Below are 23,771 nucleotides of genomic sequence, written 5' to 3' on the forward strand. Positions count from 1 at the left end.
ATTCCATTCAGCGGTTTCAGAGGGGTTGCATATTAGAACATAGGACGAACGGACGGACACCATGATCACTATATATCTCCCGCAAAAAATGTTCGTGGTAAATATTTTTCTCAACTTCTCTTGTTGAACACAGAAACACCCTGTTTCCACAAGACACAGAAAACTAAACTGTCAATGTTACCGATTTTAATATAAAATTTGTTAACGCGCTATACAACCTGGTGACACCCACCATTTCCATTTGAAAAGATCAAGACTAGTCCTTATTGAGTTTGCCGATTAGTTCGGTAATATTGTATATCTACCCTTTATTTTTTTGGCTTAACTGAATCCATTCATATATGAAAAAAAAGGCAAAGTTATTTTTTCTTCAATTTGTTCCTTTGGTTACGTGTCACATTAAAAAAAATAATTGGAAGTGATGATATTGTTCTTGATGTGTAGTGATACATGTATGTAATTAAATTGTAACCTAAATAATCACATAACAGAGGGAACTCGGCAGGGGCGGATCCAGGACACCATGTTAGGGTCATATTCATTAAAATTAATTAAAGGCCGAAGGAAGATTTGCTTTTTTTGTTTTGTTTTGTTTTGTTTTTTGTTTTGTTTTGTTTCGTTTTGGTTTTTTTGGGGGTGGGCGTGGGTGGGTAAATATTTGCGAAAAATCACAAAAAACGCCCGTGCTGGGCGTTTTTTGTGATTTTTCTTAGGCCTTTTCTTAGTTCTACGCCTGCGTGGATCTTCGGCATATAATGAGTCGAATAGAATGTTCAGTTCCATTGTTTTTGCCAATGAGCCCAATACAATGCTATACTCGTTAACGAAAAGAAAATTCACACTAGGGTTATGTTGTCAATACTAAACTACTCATTATATACTTCATATTTGACAATGTTAGACATTAGTCTATTATGTCATATCTTTAATTTTCAGGCAAGAAACTGGACATCAACACAAAGGGAACACATAGGTCAGCTGTCAAACTCCGATTGATCGGATTACCTCTGAAGAAATATTTGTTAAATTGTCTTATCCTAAGGATAATGTTACATATTCTAATGAGTTTCTTTTTATATATTACGGTTTTCTAGTTATGGCAAAAAAAAAATAAATAAATAAAACAACAACAACAAAAAAAACCAAAAAAAAAACCAAAAAGACAAAAACACACACAAAAAAAACCCCAAAAAACCCAGTAAAAACAATAAACAAAACAAAAACAAAAACAAAACAAAAACGCGCCAACACGATTATTTTCCTTTCAAGGGCCTAATAAGATGTAGTGAAACAACCTTCAGTCTAGGTAAAGTATAATAAATTTAGAACTTAATACTCAGGGGCGGATCCAGATACTTTTGAAAAGGAGGGGTGCAGCCGGCGTTCCTCTAATTTGATATAACAAGTTACTAATTTGATATAACATGTTACTAATTTGATGTAACAAGTTACTAATTTGATATAAAAAGTTACTAATTTGATAGATTACCAAATTGATATAACAAATTATTTATTTGATACTCCAAAGTATTTCGATATTACAAATTTATCATTGAATAAAGACAAGTGACAAACGTTGTGTTGCATATATCTACACAATTAAGACGATTACTGTTCGAAACTGTATTCGACCACCGGCGCTGTAGAAGTGCGGCGGCCAAAATTTTAGCGCCATATTATTAAATAATTACTCAAAAGTCATGTACAAAACTATATAAGACACTCTACCAAATGATGAACACCATCATACCCCGATTTAATCAATGATTGCTGTGTATTTAACAATTAAATTATTATAACAACAAAATTTACCGCAAAGGTGTTAATTATAAGGATGAAGGTCCTTCTATCAGAGCCCGGTTTTATAATAAGAAATATCAATTGCCGATACATTTCAAACAACAATATTTATTTAATTAATATCATTCTTTAGGTTACAGACCACCAATTCAACCAATGAGCGTTTGGAACGTACGCAAAAATAGTCCTACGCAGAAATTACCCCTGTTCCTCATAGTGCTGTGAAAAAAGTTCTCATCTTATTTAAAAAATTGAAACAGTTTCTGAAAGGAAAAACATTTCTGTACATTTTATAGGTGCATTTTGCTTCTTGTGATGTGAAGCCTAATCTCCATAATGATTTTTAAATATACCCCTATCTTGTGAAAACACTTGGATTTCCCATGCTATTTATAGACCCTTCACTTCCGGTGACCAGTACTGCACTGCAAGTCTGCTAACCCCACATGCCATTCTGAGGATTGTGAGCTGACATATGTAGAATCATGCTGATATATAGTCATCTGCAGGTTAAAGTTAAGGTAAAGTCCAGAGAAGCCATTGAATATTGTGAAATTAGCATAGAAGCCTATGGGAAGTGGAATTAGTGGTTTTTAGCCTATATACAAAGTTTAGACCATTTAATATTACAAATTAATAATTAGATATAAATTATTATCTAGATGTATCAAAGTATTTATAAAGCCTGAAGATTTTTTTATAAAGTGAGTAAAGTCGTGCATAATAGTGCATATTGTTGCAGTGCAATCTGACATAAATATTACATGTATATGCATTTATTACATGTATCTACCGATAATAGGCAATAAAAATCTAAGCTTTCGTCATAAAATTAATATAATATTTTTTGTTTGAAATTTAATTCGCAGTTTACCGAGGTTCTAAATACATTTTAACTGAAATTAAAGGTTATAAAAAGTTGTCTGGTTTAGACAGGTTTGAAAAGCGCTTTATTCAGGCTTCGGTTAAGATATGTTTCAGTGTAATCAGATTACATAGCGAACAACTGTTTGATTATAAATGAGGCTAAAGGTTAATTGAGATTGCGTGTTTTTCTTTTAAATTATTTATTATTTTATCATATTGGACATTAGGAAAAGACGTTATCGAAGTAATGGATACACAATGTCATTTAGGTATACATATTACTGATAACTTAAAACATGAACTTAAACCTGACAAAGCTTGTCAAAAAGGTCGTAACGCTCTGCATTCCATTGTTGGATATGGACGCAAACAACCAGATATAAACCCAGTGACTACCGTAAAACTTTACCGAAAAACTTTACCGAAAAGTCGTCATACCAACAGTGTTATATGGCTGTGAAACATGGACTAACTTACGTCAAATTGATATCACAAATGTTAACCGTTTTCAGCATTATGCAATCAAAATTACACAGAACTTTCGTAGACTTACCCGCTCGGATATGTGTGAAAGTTTACTTGGAATACATAAACTGGTAACTGAAGTCGACAGGGGGTAACTCTTTTTTTCAAAAACTTACAAACTTACCATATTCGTTAACTATTAAAAAAATCTTTCTAAAACGACTCTACTCATTTGTGTATAAGCCTGAGAGTCAAATTGGTTCCTTACCCGATGTGTTCAAACTATTTGTCAAGTACAACCTAACAAATGCCTTTAACGACTATGTTTTCAAGTATACATTCCCGAGTAAAACAGTATGGAAGAACATTCTCAGCCATGCAATACATACCTTTGAAACTAGTGAATTGCAATCCCGAATGAACAATAAGGAGTTTATAAGATTCAAAGAAATCCAAAACAAACATGTCCCTGGGTCTGTTTGGACTTTTCCAAAGACGGCTTCTGAGCTACGAGATTCATTCTATGTGTCAAAAATGATTATATGTCCACCTCAACATCAACATAAACTTTGTGCGAAATGTGACAATTGGCACCAGGACACAATATATCACAGTGTTATTGAATGTTCGTACACTGAACCATTACGGGATGCGTTCTGGAACAAAGTAATTGACAATGACGTTAATCTGTTTGTTTATCTCGACACCCTTGAAAGTGAAATACTACTTCAAACAATGATGGGTAAAGTTCTCCCTGATGACAAATTTAGTGACTCCACAAAATAGGAATTTTTAAGATTGTCGTTTCATTTTCAAAGACTCATGAACATTTCATATCTTTCCGAGTGAATAATTTTAAAATGTCAGTTAGAATAAATTTATATTAAACTGTGCTGTATTTTACATACATTTTGTGATTATAATGTATTTTTGTCTTTTTCTCGATCTTTAAACTTATTAATTCATTAAATTATTCATTCAACTAGTCCTTATAAACTTTCAAGTCTTAAATTTTCAAAACTTTTGTTTCCATAACGAATATTGGTCTTTACGAAGAGTATTCAACAGTGTTTTCCCATGAACATTACATACATACCATCACGGCTATTCCCTTCATAACCTTACAGTCGTCATGGACATTTGCATGAATGGTGCATGTACATAAATAATTATGTTAGTTGAAACTTGTCACTGACTCGTCTTTTCAAAATGAATTTTTGTGTGTGTGTATGATCATAATGTTTTGAATATATATTTGTTGTATACTTATACCATGTTTATTGAATGTAAATCTCTAAAGAGGAAATAAAAATTATGATGAATCAACTTTTTATATAATGCAAATAAGTGCGCCATAAACCGCCAACTTAAATTCCTATGTCTGCATACATAAATTGTTATTTTTCTATCATTAGGCCGGATAGACTTCACGTATAGGTTTTATATATAAATACTAATATCAATAATTGGCGTCTTCATAGTGCGCCTTTGATCGAATTTGATGTCCGCACAACAACTTGTTGGTTCGTTGGCATGAGTCGATGCATTAGCATTGACAACACAACATTTAGTCAACAACGGTGTGCAGTTTAAAAAAAATCAGAGGCGTTTAGCCTAAGGATGAATAGCATATCTTTAAAAAGGCGTAAGCAGCGTTTGTAAGAACACTCAAGAGGAGCCAATACTTATATCTTTAATTACCGTCAGTAGCTAATTTTAATATAAGATCGTTGATTTTTACATCTTTCTGAATCTCTTCAACTTCTTGTTCAGCTTTCTTGCAGTTGTTGGTGTTATTGGCACTTTTAAGTTTTCCACGTTAACCCCCCCGGACCACCATCGTTGATATTTTCACTCGCGCCTCCCTCCCCTTGGATAGCGTTTCACTAATCGTGTGCCTGACTGAAAACGAAAGTAAAAGTTGATAGATTTACAGAAATGTTGATATCATCGACTCGTATAAAGTGTGAAGAAATGTAATTCTCATTATGTATATGTATAAACTTCAATGTGAAAAGAAAGAATGAACAGTTCAGACATTAGACTAAATGTATGCGAATTTTGCATTCTTGTGAGAGGATTTAACGTTGACGTGTCAGACGATTGTGTCAAAGAGCAGTTTCCAGGTTGTCAGCGGGCAACACAAGTGGTCCGAACTGCAAATTTTGAACAGTCTGAACGGGAATGGATATTGCAGTTTTCTGAAAAGAAGGGTAAGAAGCACAATAGCGTAAAAACATGTTTGACTTATTGATATTTAGCTGTTAAAAAAATAATTTTAATAGTCTTGCCTTTGGACCAAAGTTCGGTAGCCCACTTTCTTTTTTTTATAACTAAATTTCGATCCCCTGACCAATTTCATTCGGTTAAAAAAGAATCAAATTTATTACTTAAACTACGTATCAAAAATCTGTCGGTCAAGTACTTTTTGTTTAATAATTCATTTACTTCCTACTTTCGGTTTCGTTGACAAAACTAAAAGGGGAAGTAACTGCACAAGATAATGGCGCCAATATTACAAACAAAAGTTATTATTGTCACAAGCTAAGGCTGTCATGAATTATATGGTTTTCTGAAAAAAGATAAAAAATACATGAATGTCAAATTACAGTTGCCAAATATTATATTTGAACTTCGTCAATGCTGAAAACTATGACCATCAAATGAATGCACATAATTAAGTCATTTATTATTTAATCATTTACATGCATGCTTCTCTGAATATAATGCAGTAGCAGTCTTAATGATATCAAACCTGTATTAAGTAAAAAAACCCAAAAAATTAACTTTAACTTGTAAATAATTGAAAGTAACTGCATACACAGTTATCACATTTAAGAGGGGCCTGATGGGGGAATCATTCACGATTCACAGAAAATAAATTTACATGATCTCAGATCATGAAAATATAAAAAGAGTATCCCCAATCAATCTTGATAATAGAGATTCAGAAGCTGGTTGTTTGTGTTGTAGATTGGTTCAGTAAAGTTACAGTCAAGTACATTACTGGCTCATTACTTGTTTACGTGTTGAATTCTCCCAGGTTCTAAATTAAATCATGCCACTTCAACTTTTTAAGCCAAGAAAGACAACTCAATGAAACTCTTTATTTCCGTAATGGAAAGAAAATCACGTGAACGAAACACATGTCTCAATCATGAAGAACGAACATAAAACTCCAATGAAAACGATTCACGAACAATGCTTTCATCACGAATCACGAAAAATAAATTTGTAGAAAAACGGATCATGATAGTGAAAATACGTCGATCACGAAGAACGAAAATAACCCATCAGGCCCCTCATATATTGTTGCATATAAAATGGCATATGTAGATAGAGAAGACATTGTTTGATGGGTTTTTCTGTATATTGTACCATTTCTACTGTTCACAGCTAGTGCCTGAATTTTGTATTGATACATTGATACTCGATTAGTACCTTTGTTAACGAAGTGCAGCCTATGAGTTGCATTATTATTATACATATGTATTATTAATGTAAATATTCACAGTAATTTTATGTTCAATTCAGATAAGGAGAGATACTTAAGTGAGCCAGTGAACAGTAACCATGGTAACCTTGTGACCAGCACATGTGATCTACCTTGTGATATTCCAGAAGAATGGCTGTCAGATCTTGTAAATTTAAAGGAAATCGTATGGGTTTTGTGCCCATTAACACTACATGTACTATAACCAGAGTGCTATTGTTTATGTCATATATTTACTTGGTTGGGGTGGGGGAGGTGTCATTTTATGTACTGTAATATTTTTCCAGTGGTTCAAATTTACTTTCAAGAATGAACAGTCTTGGACTTTTTTTTATCCTAATTGTTGAAAGGTCCAAAAAGGAGAAAGAAAAAATATCAATGAAAGTAAATGAAAATATGGTAGGTCAGGGACCCTGTAAATGTTTCGATGGTCCTTCATCAGAAATAGACAGTCCTGTACCTTGGACCAGTGCTAATTTGAATCCCTGTTTTCTGCCTCTACCTGCTAAGACATCCATTTAAGTGTTACATGCAGCTTCTGAAAAGCACAGTGACCAGGTATTTCAGGTAAAAAAAATGGCACTCTAGCACACTATGCGATCATCACTAAGTTAAGGAAAATTGACAGAGAAGGACCGGGAGCTTATAAACCCATCAAAACTATAGAAGAAAGCTGGTGTGCACTCTTCCAGAACCTTCAGACAAAACACTACAGATTCTATCCTTTCCCCTTGTACATGTATGTTAGATTGATATACATGCAGGTCTAATGACATTTTACAGTAACCCTGCAAGTGGATACAATTCTTTGTATTTGAGCAAATTCGAACCAATGGCAAGATTTAACAAGATCTGAAAGTAACCAATCAGAAAACAGAAAACATCTATTTCATGTAATATAAAAGCTTATAACTTTCTTTGAGGGAATCCAAAAATTAATAAATGCATTTATTATGCAGTTTTATATTAAAAAAAATTATATTAAGCATAATCATGAAGAAATCTTGCTTAACTACATTATTAGTACATGTACATACTTTAATTGTTGCCATGACAATTTAACCCAGTCTGATTTTCAGCTTTTAAAAAAACAATCAATAATCATCTTGTTGAGTTGTCTGGGTCCATTGATTTTACTGATTGATGCAAGACAATGACCATGATAAAGGCACCACAATTTTAGTGTCAACAGTTATGTTAAATTCTTACTTTTTTGTCAGCCCAGAGAGTTGTCTTCAGATGAAGGAGAACGCAATTCTCCTGACACATGGTCTCCTTCTCCAAGTGGATCTCATTCTGTTGATGGGGCTTTTAATCACCCAGATGTACAAAGTAATGAAAGTTTAGGCCATACTGATTCAGAAGAACCAAGGTCATCTTCATATACAGGACAGTCATGGACCAACCAGAGGCAGCATCACTATCCTGGAGCGGGACCTCTTGGCCCGCAAGAACAGTATCCTGGGGAGGGATCAGGGCCCCAACCGCACACTGGACCAACATCTGAAAAAGGATCTCATTTCTACCCTTATTATGAACGATTTTATGGACATCCTTATCAACAAATGTTATATCCAGGATATGGTTATCCAATGCAATGGCAGCATAATTTACCAAATAAAGATGGACATGGACCACCACAGTTTTGGATGCCACAACCGGGATATTGGCCCAGGCAAGGTTATTCTCAAGAAAACTACCCTCCACCCCCATACTCTGGTCCTTCAGATTATAGTATTCAGATGAACCCAAATGAACAGAAGGATTCTGACGAAAGCAGAGCAGGATCTACTAGTGACATGAAACAGGAAATTCAAAATAAAGATATTGATACTGAAAGACCAGCCACTGAAGGGAAGACTTCACCAGAACCCAAGGTAGAGGAAGTAGATTTTGATAATGAAGATCATGAGGAGCCTATGGAAGAACATAGAAAGATTACTGATAATATTGAAAATGAAGGTTTGTTTGATAACTCGAGACTCGACCATAACATTTGTCTGATTGTCTGAGAACAGAGTAAAAAATGGTCAAACAAGTTTAAATTCAAATGAAGCTTGTTTGTTTGGACTAGTAAAATTATTTTGTACAAAAAAAATAAATCCATCTTTTGTGAAATGTCAACAGTGACAATCAAGCTAATAAGCAAACAAGTATAGAAATGAAATAATTAATTAATTTGTCATATACAACTCAAAACTGGTTCTTTGTCAGGTACGTACAACAATGTACATAGACATAGTAAGAACACATAATTAACCGTTAACCAGTATCAGCAGTGGGCTTGGTAGACAGGGATTGGATTGTTGAAATTAAACTGATAACATATTGAGATGGCATATCATAGTGGCAGACACATGTTACAAATGTCAACATGGATTTAACAAACTTGATAAAGATTCTGAAGAAATTAAGTTTTGTTCTAATTCATTACTTCATTTATTCAATCATTTGTATGTACTTGTCCTTTGGAACAAGTTGAAAAAAGGTTATTGTCGAGGCCTGTTACTGAATTTAATGGCAAGTTGTTTACTTTCACATGTTTATGGCTTTTCACTGCACATACAGTATGTTAGTCTCGTCAATGACTCCATGGTTTCATGAGAATGGGTCCTCGTCTACCATTTTTTTAAAAAATGCATGGAGATTCATCATTAACATAGTGTTGAGTTCAATATTGAAAGCAAAACTTCTTTTCTTGTAAACATCGTCTGCTGTCTGCACTCTAAGTACAGTCAACAATATGGGTACAACAATATCAACATAAATGAGAACTGAAGGCTTTTATTGGTCAATGCAAGTCTGGCTATTTTCCTTAAAAATATATGTTTGATTTCTGCAAAATTTTACCCTTTCAATTATCCCTCTACAAATATTATTGCTAATACAATATATTTATCTTCTAAAACCTATGGGGGTGTGCATTTAATGACAGAACTGAGTAGGAACATTTTTAAACTATTTTACATTTAGTTTTATTCTTCCAAGACAATGCAGGCTGATCTAGCTAAGTGATGTTTGTTAAAATTTAGTTTTATTAAAATGCTTTAAAAACACAAGTATAGGACCTGCTTTTATAAAAAAATCTCAAATTTTGTTTTTGTCAAATCCTCAACTCAGATTCTCGAAAACGTAACATGATATTAAAGATTTGAAGAGAATTTTTGAAAGGATTTGAGGAAATTCTCAGTTTGAGAAACCGAAGTATGATTATATCTTCTAATATAAAGTTTTTTCTTGGGTATAAATTTTTGTGATTTGTCAAAATTTCAGTGCATATTGAAGTTATTATTTTGTAGAGTTTATTGGCACATCATTTGAAGATTTCAATTGAAATTTTATGTTTTATTGTGAATCAGTTTTTTCCTCACAATTTAAGTAGCACTCCATCTAAGAATCATGCAAAATGTGATTCATGGGTAAAAAGGTTACATATTTTTGTAAACAGAAACTAACATTCAGTTCTTCATATAACCCGTGCTCATATGAGATAAAATGAATATAGAATGCACTGTAGATTTAAAAATTAAGGGAGATAATCCTGTAAATGACTCTCAAATACAATAGAATCTGTTGGATTTTCAGTGTTGATTATCTCCTAAGAGCAGGCAGATTTGAATGAATTATGACACATTTTATAGTAAAGACCTATAAAACAACTTAATTACAAAAATAAAAATATGTAGCATTTTTTGGGGTGTATCACATTTTTCAGATTTTGCGTGATTCTTACTAAGACAGCTACTTAACAGTGTACAATAAATGTTTTCAGATGTAGTAGAACCTGTTCCACCATCCAAAAAGTTGAAAGTCACCAATCTCCCAGATGGTGTGTCAGAAGAAAATCTCATTAACTTTTTTGAGAATACTAGACGACAAGGAGGAGGTGATGTTGAAGTGGTAGAGATTAATGAAAGCACATCAACTGCCATAATATCCTTTGTGGAAGATGATGGTAGGTATTACATATTTAGAAAAGGTGGCGGGAGGGTTGTGATCATGCCGAAGTACATTGAGCCTGCCACATTTTTTGCCCCTGTCCCAAGACAGGAATTTTGGACCTCTGTATGTCTTGGGTTATTTTCACTTAAAGTTTACTTATATGTTGGTGAAGTATATAGGGGCAACAATTTAGCTGTACCTATGTTTAATATCATTTTGAGCCGGCTGTAGCCTGCCTTGTGGTGTGAGAGTTTACTCGTTGTACATCAAAGACCCATGGGTAGCCTTGAGTTGACATTTTCATCCCAATGGCCTTGTTGTCTCTTTCATGTAAATATTCATCATATCTACTTTGATATATTACATATACTCATTGTTGACCAGCTCCACTTTGAACAGATCTGTTCACAATGTTGTAGTTAAATGTCTCTTTCATTTTAACCTGCATTTGACATCATATAGGCAACTTGGCAGATGTTAACCATATTTTACGGGGAAAAATTCTGTTATTCATTTATGTCAGTAGTATTTTAAGTAGCAGGAAAAAAAAAGAAAGGTAGCAGATTGGCAGATGAAAAATTTGCAAGAGTTTATCATTTTTGAAAATAGAGCGGCTGTCAAAAGATTAGCTAGTAGCCATCTAATTTTGCTGGTCGACAGCTTTTATTGACATCCCTGTTATTGTTTTGGTGATCAATGTTTGACAGGTAGTGGTTGACACTGGCTTCCAAAACTTTTCCATGCAGTGACTTTCACAATCGTTGACTCAATTAAATTAAGATACCATGTATGTTGTTAACAGTAATCTTAGGATGGTTGATGATGATTTGCATATTTTTCACTATTATTATTGTTTTCGAGCTCTTGACCTTTTTATTGTGGAAAATTGTATGTTGGGGAAGTCAGGTTTACATGTATAATAATAATAAATAATTAGTTTATAATAGTGTCACATATTTGATCATACATAAATATATATATAATATACAAAAAAGATCACATATTAAAAGATCAAATATCCAACCGTATTAGACTATGAGACACCTATAAACAAACAATGTTAAAACCACAATGTAAAAATTATTTTAAGAAATCGAAATATCACTAGAACAAATACGGAGTATAAAAAAGAAAAAACAGATATAATCACAATCTCATCTTCTAATTTAAAAAGATACATAGTCTTAATTTGCTAATTTCAATAAATAAATTCTCTTTCTTTACCATGCAGCTAAATTCATTATGACATCTACATAATATAATGCAGCAATTGATAGCCTCTCATGTTTGTTCAAATGTAAATTCATGAATTGCACATATCATTTTATATTTCATAGCTGTAGACAGAGTTTTGAGAAAGGTACCAATACAGTACCAAGGTGTTATCCTTGATGTGGAAGCTTACCAAGAACCAATGGATATAGAAAGTGATGGGGAAGAGCCCATGTCAGATGATGATGGAGAAAGTGAGTTATATTTTAGCAATCAATTTAATGGGAGGGGTGTTCTTTCTCCAGTGTACTTTGTATCAGTGTAAGAATTTCTCATACTATTGCAGGGGTTGAAAATTCCTAAAGCCTGACGCCCGTGACTAAAAAAATTGCACCTCGGACTTGCTGTTTTTCAATGAAATAAGTCTGTCGGGCATGGCAAATCTAAAAAAAATAAAAACTATTTTTTGAAAGATTTTGTTGTCATTAGTTGTACCATAGTTAAAACTTTATTTTTAGAACGGGTATTCACTATATCGATCTATTGATTAGTCATTCTCGTCTGAATCACACCTGCGCTTGATCAGACGCATTTTTTGACATACTACAAATTTTATTAATCAAGTGCTGGAATGATAAAGATCAAATTTTGTTAATAAACTTTTGAGGAAAATATCGTTGCTCAATTACAATTTCACAGTTAAAAAAACGCAGAAACGGAAAGTTGATGACAAGGCATCAGACCTGGAGAAGGAATCAATTGACACTGTGTCTTCTTCCCTGCAAACACAGAATTATATATAAGAATATCAGATAACAAAATTGCATTTATATCGATTGGGACTTGACACAACATTGTTCAGGCTTAGTGTACAAAAGATGAAAAAGTCCAGGGCTCTGGTTTTTTTGAAGGAAATTTTCAACCCCTGTATTGATGACACCAGTTTTAAGATTTTCAACTTTTGTACCGTGTCCGACGTGATGGTCTCATGGTAGTGTGCCGCCTCTAGTACAGGAAATTGTAGATTTGAAACCCAGCAGAGTCACATAAAAGACTTCAAAATTGCTAGTCTCTGCTTCTCAACCAAGCATGCTGTATTTGAAATGATATAGTGACAACTGATTGCCTTGGAGTCAGAATAATATGTAGAAGTGGGGTGCATGCTTACCTGCTGGCCGTTGCTTCTAAAAGCTAGCATGATAAAGATTTTGCTAATTATGTCTGACTGGTACTAAACAATGTCTGTTCCTACAATTAATTGTTCTTGTCCTGAAATGTATGAAATGTCTACCATAGGACATCAATCAATCAATCAATCAATCAATCAATCAATCAATCAATCAATCAATTTTTGCTTCAAATTCATCTTTTCATGTATTGCCTGTCAACATCTAGTATTGCTTTCATGACCTATATTCCTTCCAACATCATTTCACCTATTCAATTTTATGATAATAATTTTAATATGTTTAGATATATAAATAACCACAAAAACATGATTTTTGTCTGAATATTTTATCCCTACTGCCTGTCAGTCTGTCCGTGCAGCTGTCCAGTCACTCTTGTGAACACAACTCATAGGAAACAACTTGACAGATTTTAAACAAATTTTGCTGGATTGTCAGTCACCATATGTAATTATTATCATTATTATACTGCCAATAAATTCAACAAAGTTTACAGTAGTCATTGAACTTTTGCACCTCAACATTGTTTGCAGTGGTGGGGGACATATGGTTACGAGTTTCTTGTTTTGTCAGTACCTGTAGTTTTTAATATTCTGTTTTTTTTGGGACTAACTTGATATTAACAGTTACTTTTTTTTTACATTTTTAGAAATAATCAAACCTGCTCCTCCCGCTAACAAGTTGAAAGTCACTAATCTCCCAGATGGTACCTCAAAAGAAAATCTTATTAACTTTTTTGAAAACACAAGAAGATATGGAGGAGGGGATATTGAGGATGTAGACCTGGATGAAGGGACATCAAGTGCCATAATTACCTTTGAGGAAGATGATTGTAAGCCAATGTCTCACTGATTTTATTCTCAATAATTGAACTTAAAAATCCATTTATATCATCAATAAAAAGAGGTATTTCAACTTTATTACCATTATAAGGAGTCAGCAATTATATATGTATTGTCTTTCATTGTTGCTTACATTTGTTTGTTATTACCTTAGGCCAAAACAAAAAATAGCCTTGTTTCCTGCTTCCAACAAGAAAAAGACAGGGTAGGTAGGTAGGGAAATTATTTTATTTAAAAAAAAAAAATTATTTTGAGTTAATGGTGAAACAATACACATTTTAACAGTGCTTGAGCCAAAATGGCCAGAAATTTTTTAGGTAGGCACAAAAAAAGGATTTGTAGGGTAGCAGAAATCAGACATTTTATTTTTTGGCCTTATATTTGTATCGCATGATAAAAAAGAAATAAGTTTGTTATGAATTTTTTCTATTAATCTTTGTGGCAAATATGGATTCTATTATTGATTACTCAGATTTAGTGTAAGGTTCTTAATGGATCTGAATAACTTGTTGAAACATGATTCTTGGTTAACTGAAACAATACATATTGAATCATAGTTGGAAACACTGTCCTAACTGCCATACCAGACTAGGAACTTTTTAATAGAACTGGCTTAAAGTTTGAAAAAGCCAAATATCTATGTTGAACAATTATGGTAAATTTTACTTTAGAGCCAGTTACGTTTTTTCGGTGAATTTCAAATTCTAATCATACTGTGTTTGATTTTTGTTTTTTTTTCATAGCTGTAGAAAGAGTGCTTAAAAAGGTACCAATCACATTCCAAGGTGTTATAATTGAAGTTGAAGCCTATGAAGAAGTTCCTGATGATGATGATGATGACGATGATTTAGGAAGATTTCACACTCCTCCCCAAAGTGACTCTGAACCTGAACCATCATGTACCATTGAAGTTACTGGAATGTCTGATAAGTCATCAAAGGACAGCATATTGTATTATTTTGAAGGTCGTAAAGGTGCTAATACTGATGTTGTTAAGATGGAGTATATTGAGAAGAGAAAAATGTATCTAATGACATTTGAAAATGAACAAGGTGAGTTATCTAAGAAAGAAGGCGAGTTGTTTAAGAAAGATTGTGAGATATCAGTGAAAGAAACAGGATTATCTAAAGAAGGTGAGTTATTAACAAAAGAAGGAGAGTTTTCCTGAAAGAAAGGGAGTTATCTAAGAGAGGTAGTAGGTTATTTACAAAATAATGTGAGTTTCCTTGAAAGAAAGTGAGTTGTCTAGGAGAAGGTGAGTTGTTTTGAAAGAATGTTAGTTATCCAAGAAATAGAAGGTGTGTTTCTTGGTAGACAGTGAGTTATTTAAGAAAGAAGGTGAGTTTTCTTGAAAGAAAGTGAGTTAGAATCTAAGAAAGAAGTGTGAGGAAGGTGAGTTGTTAACAAAAGAAGGTGAATTATTACAAAAGAATGTGAGTTTATTTGAAAGAAAGTGAGTTATGTAAGAAAGAAGATGAGATTTATCAAAGAATGAAGGTGAGTTGTTAACAAAAGAAGGTAAGTTTTAGAAGTAAAGTGATTTTATTACAAAATAAAGTGATTTTTCTTAAGGAAAGTAATTATCTCAGAAAGAAGATGAGTTATCTAAGAAAGTAGGTGAGTTATTGACAAAACAAGGTGAGTTTTTTTTAAAGAAAGTGAGTTATCTAAGAAAGAAAGTGAGTTATCTAAGGAAGATGGTGAGTTATTAACAAAAGAAGGTACATTTTCTTGAAAGAAAGTTAATCATCTAAGGCTAGAAACCACTAATTCCACTTCCCATAGGCTTCTATGCTAATTTCACAATATTCAATGGCTTCTCTGGACTTGACCTTAACCTGCAGAGGACTATATATCAGCATGATTCTACATATGTCAGCTCACAATCTTCAAAATGGCATGTGGGGTTAGCAGACTTGCAGTGCAGTACTGGTCACCCGAAATGAAGGGTCTATAAATTGCATGGGAAATCCCAGTATTTTCACAAGATAGGGGTATATTTAGAAATCATTATGGAGATAGGTTTCACATTACAAGGAGCAAAATGCACCTATAAAATGTACAGAAATGTTTTTCTTTTCAGATACTGTTTATTTTTTTAAAAATAAAATGAGAACTTTTTTCACAGCACTATGAGGAACTGGGTAGGACTATTTTTACGTACATTCCAAATGCTCATTGGTTGAATTGCTGGTCTGTAACCTCAAAGAAAGAAGGTGATTTATCTTAGGCAGCTAAGACATTGTTTCAAAATTTATTCTCAAATAAGTTATGAGTACAACTTGCTTCTTCTTGCGTACTAAGTTACTTTTCAAATTTTCTATGTGTATTTTAACTTATAACATTTACATTTTAGGGGTCATCAATGCATTGAAGAAAAAACATAAAGTTGAAAACTCAATACTAAGTGTGAGGAGACACATTCCTCCAAAGAAATACCCCAACAAAGTACTGATAAAGGAAATACCTGAAGATGTATCTGGAGAGTTGTTGTGCAATTACATAGAGGCCAAGACAAAATTAGATGTGGAAAAGGTGGAGCTCAGTGAAGAGGATCCTGGGAAAGCTATATTGACCTTTACCACAAACATTGGTAAGCAAAAGTTTAAAATATATAGTAATACCTTCTGTAAAGTGAAAAAAGGAGCACTTTATATCCCTTAACCTGTAATATTTCCTAAAATATCTATTACAGACTGTTGCAGAAAAAAAAAATGATAAGAGAAAGTTTCGTACTGGTTTTTTAGAAGGAGTTGTAATCCTTTCCTTAAAATAATCAAAAAAGAAAGCATTTTTATTGGATTATAGAGCTCATGGAACTTGTATCATTCCCCTAAAAAGGCTATAGTGATTGTAACAGTACACATTGATTTGCACAAATATAATGTTTTTTAGAAGTGATAGTCAGTCATACTGAGAAAGCTCTTCTATACAATAATATTCCTCCTGAAAAATGTAACATTACCTATTAAAGCTACACATGTAGTGAATTTTACCATAAATTTGGTCGGGAAAAGTTCCATACTTAATTATGTTATTAATGTTATGTTAGAAGCAGTGATATTTTGATGATATTAAGGAGTTGAATTCAAGTAAAAAAAAATATTTTCTGTCAAAAATTGGCTCCAGAAAATTTTTTTTTTTTACTTGAATTCAACTCCTTAATATCATCAAAATATCACTGCTTCTAACATAACATTAATAACATAATTAAGTAAATACATGTATTTAAGGGCTGCTAGTACTCCACTGTAATAGCAGTCCATTATTTCAGATCATACTACTAGTACTAGAATTAACATCCTATTACTCTTCAGGAAAATCTTGTGCCCTTCTAATTTTATAGGTCATAGGTCAAGGTCAGAGGTAGACATAATTTCTAATGTCAAGTTGTCCTACACTAAGTGTTATCTTTCAAATACTATTGACCTTCAATTAATCTTATCAGTCAAAATTGAAAATTAATATAAATTCGGATTTTTTCAGATATTGAACACATTCAGAAGTGTTGCAAGAAACAGCCATTAAAGGGAAGTTATGTGACACCGGATCTTGTACCTGTCAGTAACTGTATAATTGTAAAAGGCTTCAGTGATACCACAACTCGAACCACACTGGAGTGTTACTTTGACAATAGCAGGAAATCTGGTGTAGAGGGAGTGAAGGAATGTGACATGCAATCAGAGGATGGATACTGTCTGTTGTATTTTGAAAATGCTAAAGGTAAAAGTCAGTCTTATTTCATTATCAAGAATAGCATTATACATGTTGTTGAATGGTGTTGAGGGAAACAGTCAGCTTATTACCCCTGAGGTACCAATTGACTGTTACCCGAGGCAAAGCCAAAGGTAACTAATAGTTATGAGGAGTAAAAAATTGCTGTTTCCCCAAGGAACAGTCAACAAATGCTTTATTATACAGAACCTTAGAATGATGTCTTCTTAATCCAGACAACAAATTGGGTGACCTTGATTGTTGATTGTGGCCCATTATAACAGTCCAAAAAACAAAACTTGAAATATGAGTATGGTTTCTATTACCATGGTCAATAATATGTTGACAGGATGAACAGAACAATCAAGGCCTTTTGGAGTCATTACTTTAAAATTTACACTTGTTTAATTATAGAAAATTAATACTGAAGTTTAATACAGTGAAACTTCTCCAAACCGGCCACCACTGGGACAAGAAAAAATGGCCGGTTTATAGGGGTGGCCAGTTTTGTGAAAAATAGCAATGCATTCTAATAGCTGTTTCCATTAATGTGTTCTATAACCCTACACCTAGTTAGTTTGTTGGTTGAGACATGTTTAATGCCAATTCAAAACTTTTGGCCTTTTATTACATTTCAAAGCTTGCATCATTTGTAAATGATCTGATTTTACAAACGGTACTGCCGACAAAATAATGTTCACGGTTTTGAAAGAATGTGTGTTAAAGATCAAAGCGTTATTGATTGTAATTAATTATTTGTATTGTTTTCATAAATTAACTATCAACAAAGTCTAGTAATTTCACTCAAATTGACAGTTAAAAGATTGTAAAGATCATACTATTAAATGACCCCGGTTGCCTGACGTCTGTACACACCAATTAACAGCCCACTAGTGACGAGATGTAATGTCTGGATTAAATTTGTTGTCTAAACTACTGTCCCTTCAATTATCATCTGTCCACTGATGAAATGCAAACCAGTCAGTGAATGAATTATTAATAGTGTAATGTTACATAATCATTTACAGTTTTGTTGACATATTTATTACAGGTGAACAATAACTGGGCGGGCGGAATTGAGAGGTTGTTTTTATTTGAAATATGTAAATTAAACTCTGAAAAACCGGCAGATGTACGGCTTTAAGGGGTGGCCGATCTATTGAAGACAAAACACACAGCTTTTAAGGTATATCGACCGGGACTTTTGAAAACGGCCAGGTTGAAGGGAAGACTGGTTTTCTGAGGGTCCACTTTGGAGAGGTTCCACTGTAATTGATTCTAGCTCATAGTAGCTAGTCAGTTGACTGCTTTTAAATTTCAGCAAATTCTAATTACTTTAAACTACTTATTTTCATGAGCTATTTATATATTTTCATCAAAAGATCATGTGCATCTTTAATCACTAGCTTTGAATTTGAGAAACTAAGTTATATTCAAATAATTCATGTCTTTATTTTAGATGCAGTTGCAGCTGCTCGTAGAAAGCATACTGTGGAAAAATGTCAACTGCAAGTGAATATATACCATGAGTGTTTAGGTTTAGGTTCCACTGATCAGGATGGAGGCCTTAAATTCAAACCGCTGCCACCAATAGTTGTTAAGAATATAATGACTGAAAAGATGAAGTTTCTGCAGTTTTCTGAAACAGTTAAAGAAGATTTTGGGAGGGTTTTATTAAATGTACATGGAAAGGTTAATTGGCAGGCTTGTGCTGAGACCGACATTCAGGTTGAATCAACCATTACCAAGGAAACGAAAAATTGGTCTAGCATTATAAAACGGTGGGAAAAAGATATAAGAGGAAAAGTTGATGACTTCATTAAGAGTATTGAAGTTGAGGAAATCACCATTCTGCAGGGTAGTTGGAGTCAAGTAAAAACTAAAATACGTGAAATAATTATTACTGATCCTGACAAAGTAACAGTTAATTTAGAAAAACCTCCAGTTTGTAAATTTGTTGTTATTGGTTACATGGGTGCAGTTCAAGAGGTTGTGCAAAAGGTCAAGGGCATTTCTGATGAGGTTGTTAAGGATTTAGAGATGAAGAAGCAACAGATTAATGAAGATGTTTCAGTTAAACATTTTCAGGCATTAATCCTAGAATTGACCAAATTTCCAGAAAAAATCAAGCAACTATTTACTGATGTTGATGTTGAAATCAATGCTAAGAATTGCATTGTCAGTTTCACAGGAAGTGCAGGTTCCATAACTCAAGCCAAGGTTCAAATGTACCAGACAACCAGTGACATAATCCAAGGATCATTAGGTCATAGGTCAGACATATTTGTGCAGTTTCTTGAGATGAGAGAAGTGAAAAGAATTGTGGGAAGGAAAATGAGAGATGGTGGTTGCCTTGGAGTTTGGGGTGTACAGAATAACAATGTCACAATGTACTCAACTACAACCAATGACCTTACAAAGGCATCAGATATTTTTAAAGATTCTGTCGTTGAAACAGAAGTTGAGACTGAGAAAAATCAGAAACATTTATTGCAGTCCCAGAAATGGAACCAACTTAAGAAATCAATTGAAGATGAGTACAATCACAAATCTATTTGCACCAAAATGGTAGTTGATAAACAGGGGAAGATAACTCTCTTGTGTACCAATACAGCAGAAATGGCCAACATTAGGGAAAAAGTGGCAGACTTCTTTCTCTTAAATGCAGAAAATGAGGTGGCATTGGATATTGGACAGGCTGAACTTCGGTTTTTACATGAAAATATGAAAGATGAAATAAAGAAAATTGAAAATGAGTTACGACCTAGAAATATTTTTGTTGTTTTTAAGACTGACAGTGTGGTTGTCAAGAGCAACCAAGCTGGAGTTCAGGAGGCAAGAAATGAAGTTGATTCCTTGGTGAAAAAAATACATAAGGTTAAACACTCCATAGATAAACCTGGATTATCTGAACTTATAAGAACTGATAGAGGCAAAAATAAATTGAGGCAAATTGGGAAAACTAATTATGTAGTCATTTGCACTGAAGATGAGCATTTAACCACAGGAGCAAATAGAAAAGTTGAGTATATAGCTGCTGGAGGTCAAAAGGTCATTGTTGTCAAAGGGGACATTACTGCTCTTGACGTTGATGTCATTGTGAATGCAGCAAATAAAGAGTTGGCCCATAGTGGTGGACTGGCAAAGGCACTTATAAACAAAGGTATACTTGTTTTATTAGCTTACCTGGCCAAAGGCCATGTGAGCTATTGCCATCACTTGGCGTCCATCTTCATTGTCATCATCGTTGTGACGTCTGTCATTGTTAACAATTTTTCAAAACTCTTCTCCTCCAACACTTCTTGACCAATTTGAACCAAACTTTGTATGAATGTTTCTTTCTGTATCCTGCGTAGAACTAATATGGGGATTTTTTATCCATTGAAAAACATGGTGGCTGTTACTAAAAATAGAGCATAGGGGTCAGACAGTAGTTTTTTGCATTTATCTCTAAAACCTTTTAGCCAAATTCTGACAGGGCTAAAAATGTTCAGCATGTTGGAGTTCTTGCATTTTTTCAACATTTTTTTGCTATTTTTAAGGTTATTTCTTTCAAAAATCTCCTCCTCTGACATTACCTGACCAATTGGAACCAAACTTGGTATGAATGTTCCTTTGGGTATCCTACATAGAACTAATGTGGGGATTTTTGATCTGTAGAAAAACGTGGCCACCGTCACTAAATATAGAACAAAAGAGTCATACAGTAGTTTTTCGCATGTATCTCCAAAACAGTTAGTTTTAGCAAAATTATTTCAATTGCTGAAATGACCCTTATTATAAGGACTACAAAAGTCTTCAGGGATCAAAGTTGCCAGGGGACTTCTTGTAAGAGTCATTGCCCTTGAAAGATGAAAAATGACCTTTTTTTCAGTTTTCAGCTAATATCTTGAAAACTCTAATAGATAGATAGAAACTTTCAAATCGCTGGAATGATACTTATGATAGTCCTACCAAAGTCTTCTTGAATCAAAATTGTTGGTCAACTCCTTGTTAAATTTATTGCCCTTGAAATACAAACTATAACCAGTTGAGCAATTCAGGCTCCTGGGAGCCTCTTGTTATAATTCAGGTATGTATGAAATCTAATTTAGTAGATCTATGATGAGTAAACAAAATATTATACTTCTAAGAAATTTATTTAGTTTACGGTTACATGTAGCATTGATCACATTAAAAAGTCCTAACTTCCTCTTCTTAGCAAAAAATATAAGGAAGTATATACCCAACCAACTTTGTTTTCTTCTGAATTGAAAAAGTAAAATCTTTTTTCAAAAAATATTTTTAAATGTTGGTAGAACTTTTTTAATTATGATTTATCCTTAAATCATCTTAGTTAGTATGACACAGTTTGCAATCTTGCTGAGCTTAAGGGTTGATTTTTATGTTATTTTAAAACAGGTGGAAGGAGTATACAAGATGAATGTGATAAATATACTAGAAAACATGGCCAGTTGAAGGAGGGTACAATATTTTGTTCCGGTTCTGGCACACTGAAGTGTAAACTTATCATACATGCTGTGGGCCCTGTATGGCAAGGTGGTCGTAACTGGGAAGAACAACACCTTTCTGACTGTGTTGAGACCTCTTTGGCAGAGGCAGGCAAGAAAGGATACTCCAGTATTGCCATACCTGCTCTTTGCACAGGAATATTTGCCTACCCAGCAGGTGAAGCTACACGGGTGATTGTTGAAAGTGTGAGAGATTATTTTAAGAGTAATGCAGGCAGTTCTATACAGACTGTTTACCTCTGTGATATCCAGAATACTACTGTAGATCTGTTTGTGCAGGCAGGGAACAAGTTACTAGGTCATGGTCAAGGTCATGGCAAAAGTCGAGGTTCCTATAAAACCCCATCTGGTGGAGGTGGTCGTTATGGAAGATTTAATGCAGGTAATTGAACCTTTCATAGTACATGTATAATCTTTATTAAAAGATAACTTCAATACACTTAACCAAATCATTGGCTGAGTTTCTTTTCCATCACAAAAAAAATGATTTTTTTTTCAGAATAAGAAAAATCAATTTTAATATGTAACAAAGTATATCTGCATTGTAAAAGATGTAATATTTCTATTAAGGTGTGGTGCAGTCAAAATAGATGATAAGGGGCATGCAGAGTGGATCCAACCCACATTTATACTGTTAATTTTTTTTTAATATACTATTGTTAAGTGGATCTTTAAAACCACCAGTATTTGTATTGATTTAGAATATCTCAAATCATGTGAACATTTACAGAATAATAACTGCCTCAACTGTCCTATTCAGGATATTAACATTTGCACAAGGCATGAGCGAAAATTGTGTGAAACTACACTAATTTATGTAAAGAGGAGAATTTGAATACTTATTGTTGCAAAAATACAGAAGTTTTGAAATAGCCAATATGATTCTCTGCTTGCATGAAATTGATTACTAACTGTGGCAGAGCTATAAATGTTTTGACATAATAAATGTACCTCTCTGCAGGTCATTGCACATGTTGCATGTGAAAAAAAATTATCTGGGAAAAAATAATGGTTATTAAAAAAAAAAAGACCATGAAGTTTTTTTTTGTTACAACTTTTCAGATATAGGTATGGTTTTGAGATATGGAAAGTCTTAATACTCTATCATACTTAATTGGTCAAAATGTTTGTAATGAGCTAAATACACTGAACACCTTCAGGTTATTGTTTTGATGTCCTATATTGCAGACCATTCCAAAGATCAAGTGCAACATTTGCAAGTGCCCAAGTATTCAACTGGGGATATAAATGTGAAAGTTGTTAAGGGAGAGCTGGCAAAGATGAAGGTATAAAGAAATATGATACTTGATTTAATATATTAGTTTGTAGGAATTATTTTATATTTATATACCTTATCTGTCTTGTTCAAATTTTTTAGGATTTTCAGTCACCATTTGCAGTTAATTATATTGCGCCACCATTTATATTCAGCAAATTTTACAGGAGTTATGCGACTTTTGCACTTAACTTTTTTTTGGGCGGCTGGGGTTGTGTTGGTATGGGTAGAAAGTTGTTTAACTTTGAAATAACTACTTTCGCTACATCTGTTCTGGTAACACATCATCATGATGTTTCTTGGAGTGACAGCTATATACTAATTTGTCATAAAAGTAAATTTATTATTATAGATAAAATATTTAGCTGATATGCTTGACACACTTTTCTGATGGTTACATTTTTTCTCTACATTTATTTCGATAAGTGACTAGCACTGCTTTCAACAGCAAGTCATACTTGT

At 33.4% G+C, this 23,771-nt stretch overlaps 1 protein-coding gene across 4 annotated transcripts in view; it reads left to right on the plus strand.

Moving 5' to 3' along the window:
• Positions 1 to 5,005: 5,005 nt before the first annotated feature.
• Positions 5,006 to 23,771, plus strand: part of LOC148613748 (protein mono-ADP-ribosyltransferase PARP14-like) — a 39,938-nt gene continuing 21,172 nt past the window's right edge. For 2 of the 4 annotated variants that reach the window (XM_088587328.1, XM_088587330.1), the window contains exons 1-12: positions 5,006 to 5,345; positions 6,667 to 6,821; positions 7,846 to 8,587; positions 10,398 to 10,580; positions 11,905 to 12,033; positions 13,616 to 13,798; positions 14,552 to 14,860; positions 16,165 to 16,401; positions 17,295 to 17,531; positions 18,982 to 20,685; positions 21,924 to 22,415; positions 23,222 to 23,319. In XM_088587328.1, the coding sequence (XP_088443454.1) occupies positions 5,156 to 5,345; positions 6,667 to 6,821; positions 7,846 to 8,587; positions 10,398 to 10,580; positions 11,905 to 12,033; positions 13,616 to 13,798; positions 14,552 to 14,860; positions 16,165 to 16,401; positions 17,295 to 17,531; positions 18,982 to 20,685; positions 21,924 to 22,415; positions 23,222 to 23,319 (4,659 nt within the window). In that variant the 5' untranslated portion in view covers positions 5,006 to 5,155. The remainder of the gene's footprint in view (positions 5,346 to 6,666; positions 6,822 to 7,845; positions 8,588 to 10,397; positions 10,581 to 11,904; positions 12,034 to 13,615; positions 13,799 to 14,551; positions 14,861 to 16,164; positions 16,402 to 17,294; positions 17,532 to 18,981; positions 20,686 to 21,923; positions 22,416 to 23,221; positions 23,320 to 23,771) is intronic. The other 2 variants (XM_088587329.1, XM_088587331.1) reach the window with 2 other exon arrangements.

Source organism: Perna viridis, chromosome 6 (genome assembly GCF_037379345.1).
Source record: "Perna viridis isolate PV_CMFRI_1.1 ecotype Kerala chromosome 6, ASM3737934v1, whole genome shotgun sequence".
Classification (NCBI taxonomy): domain Eukaryota; kingdom Metazoa; phylum Mollusca; class Bivalvia; order Mytilida; family Mytilidae; genus Perna; species Perna viridis.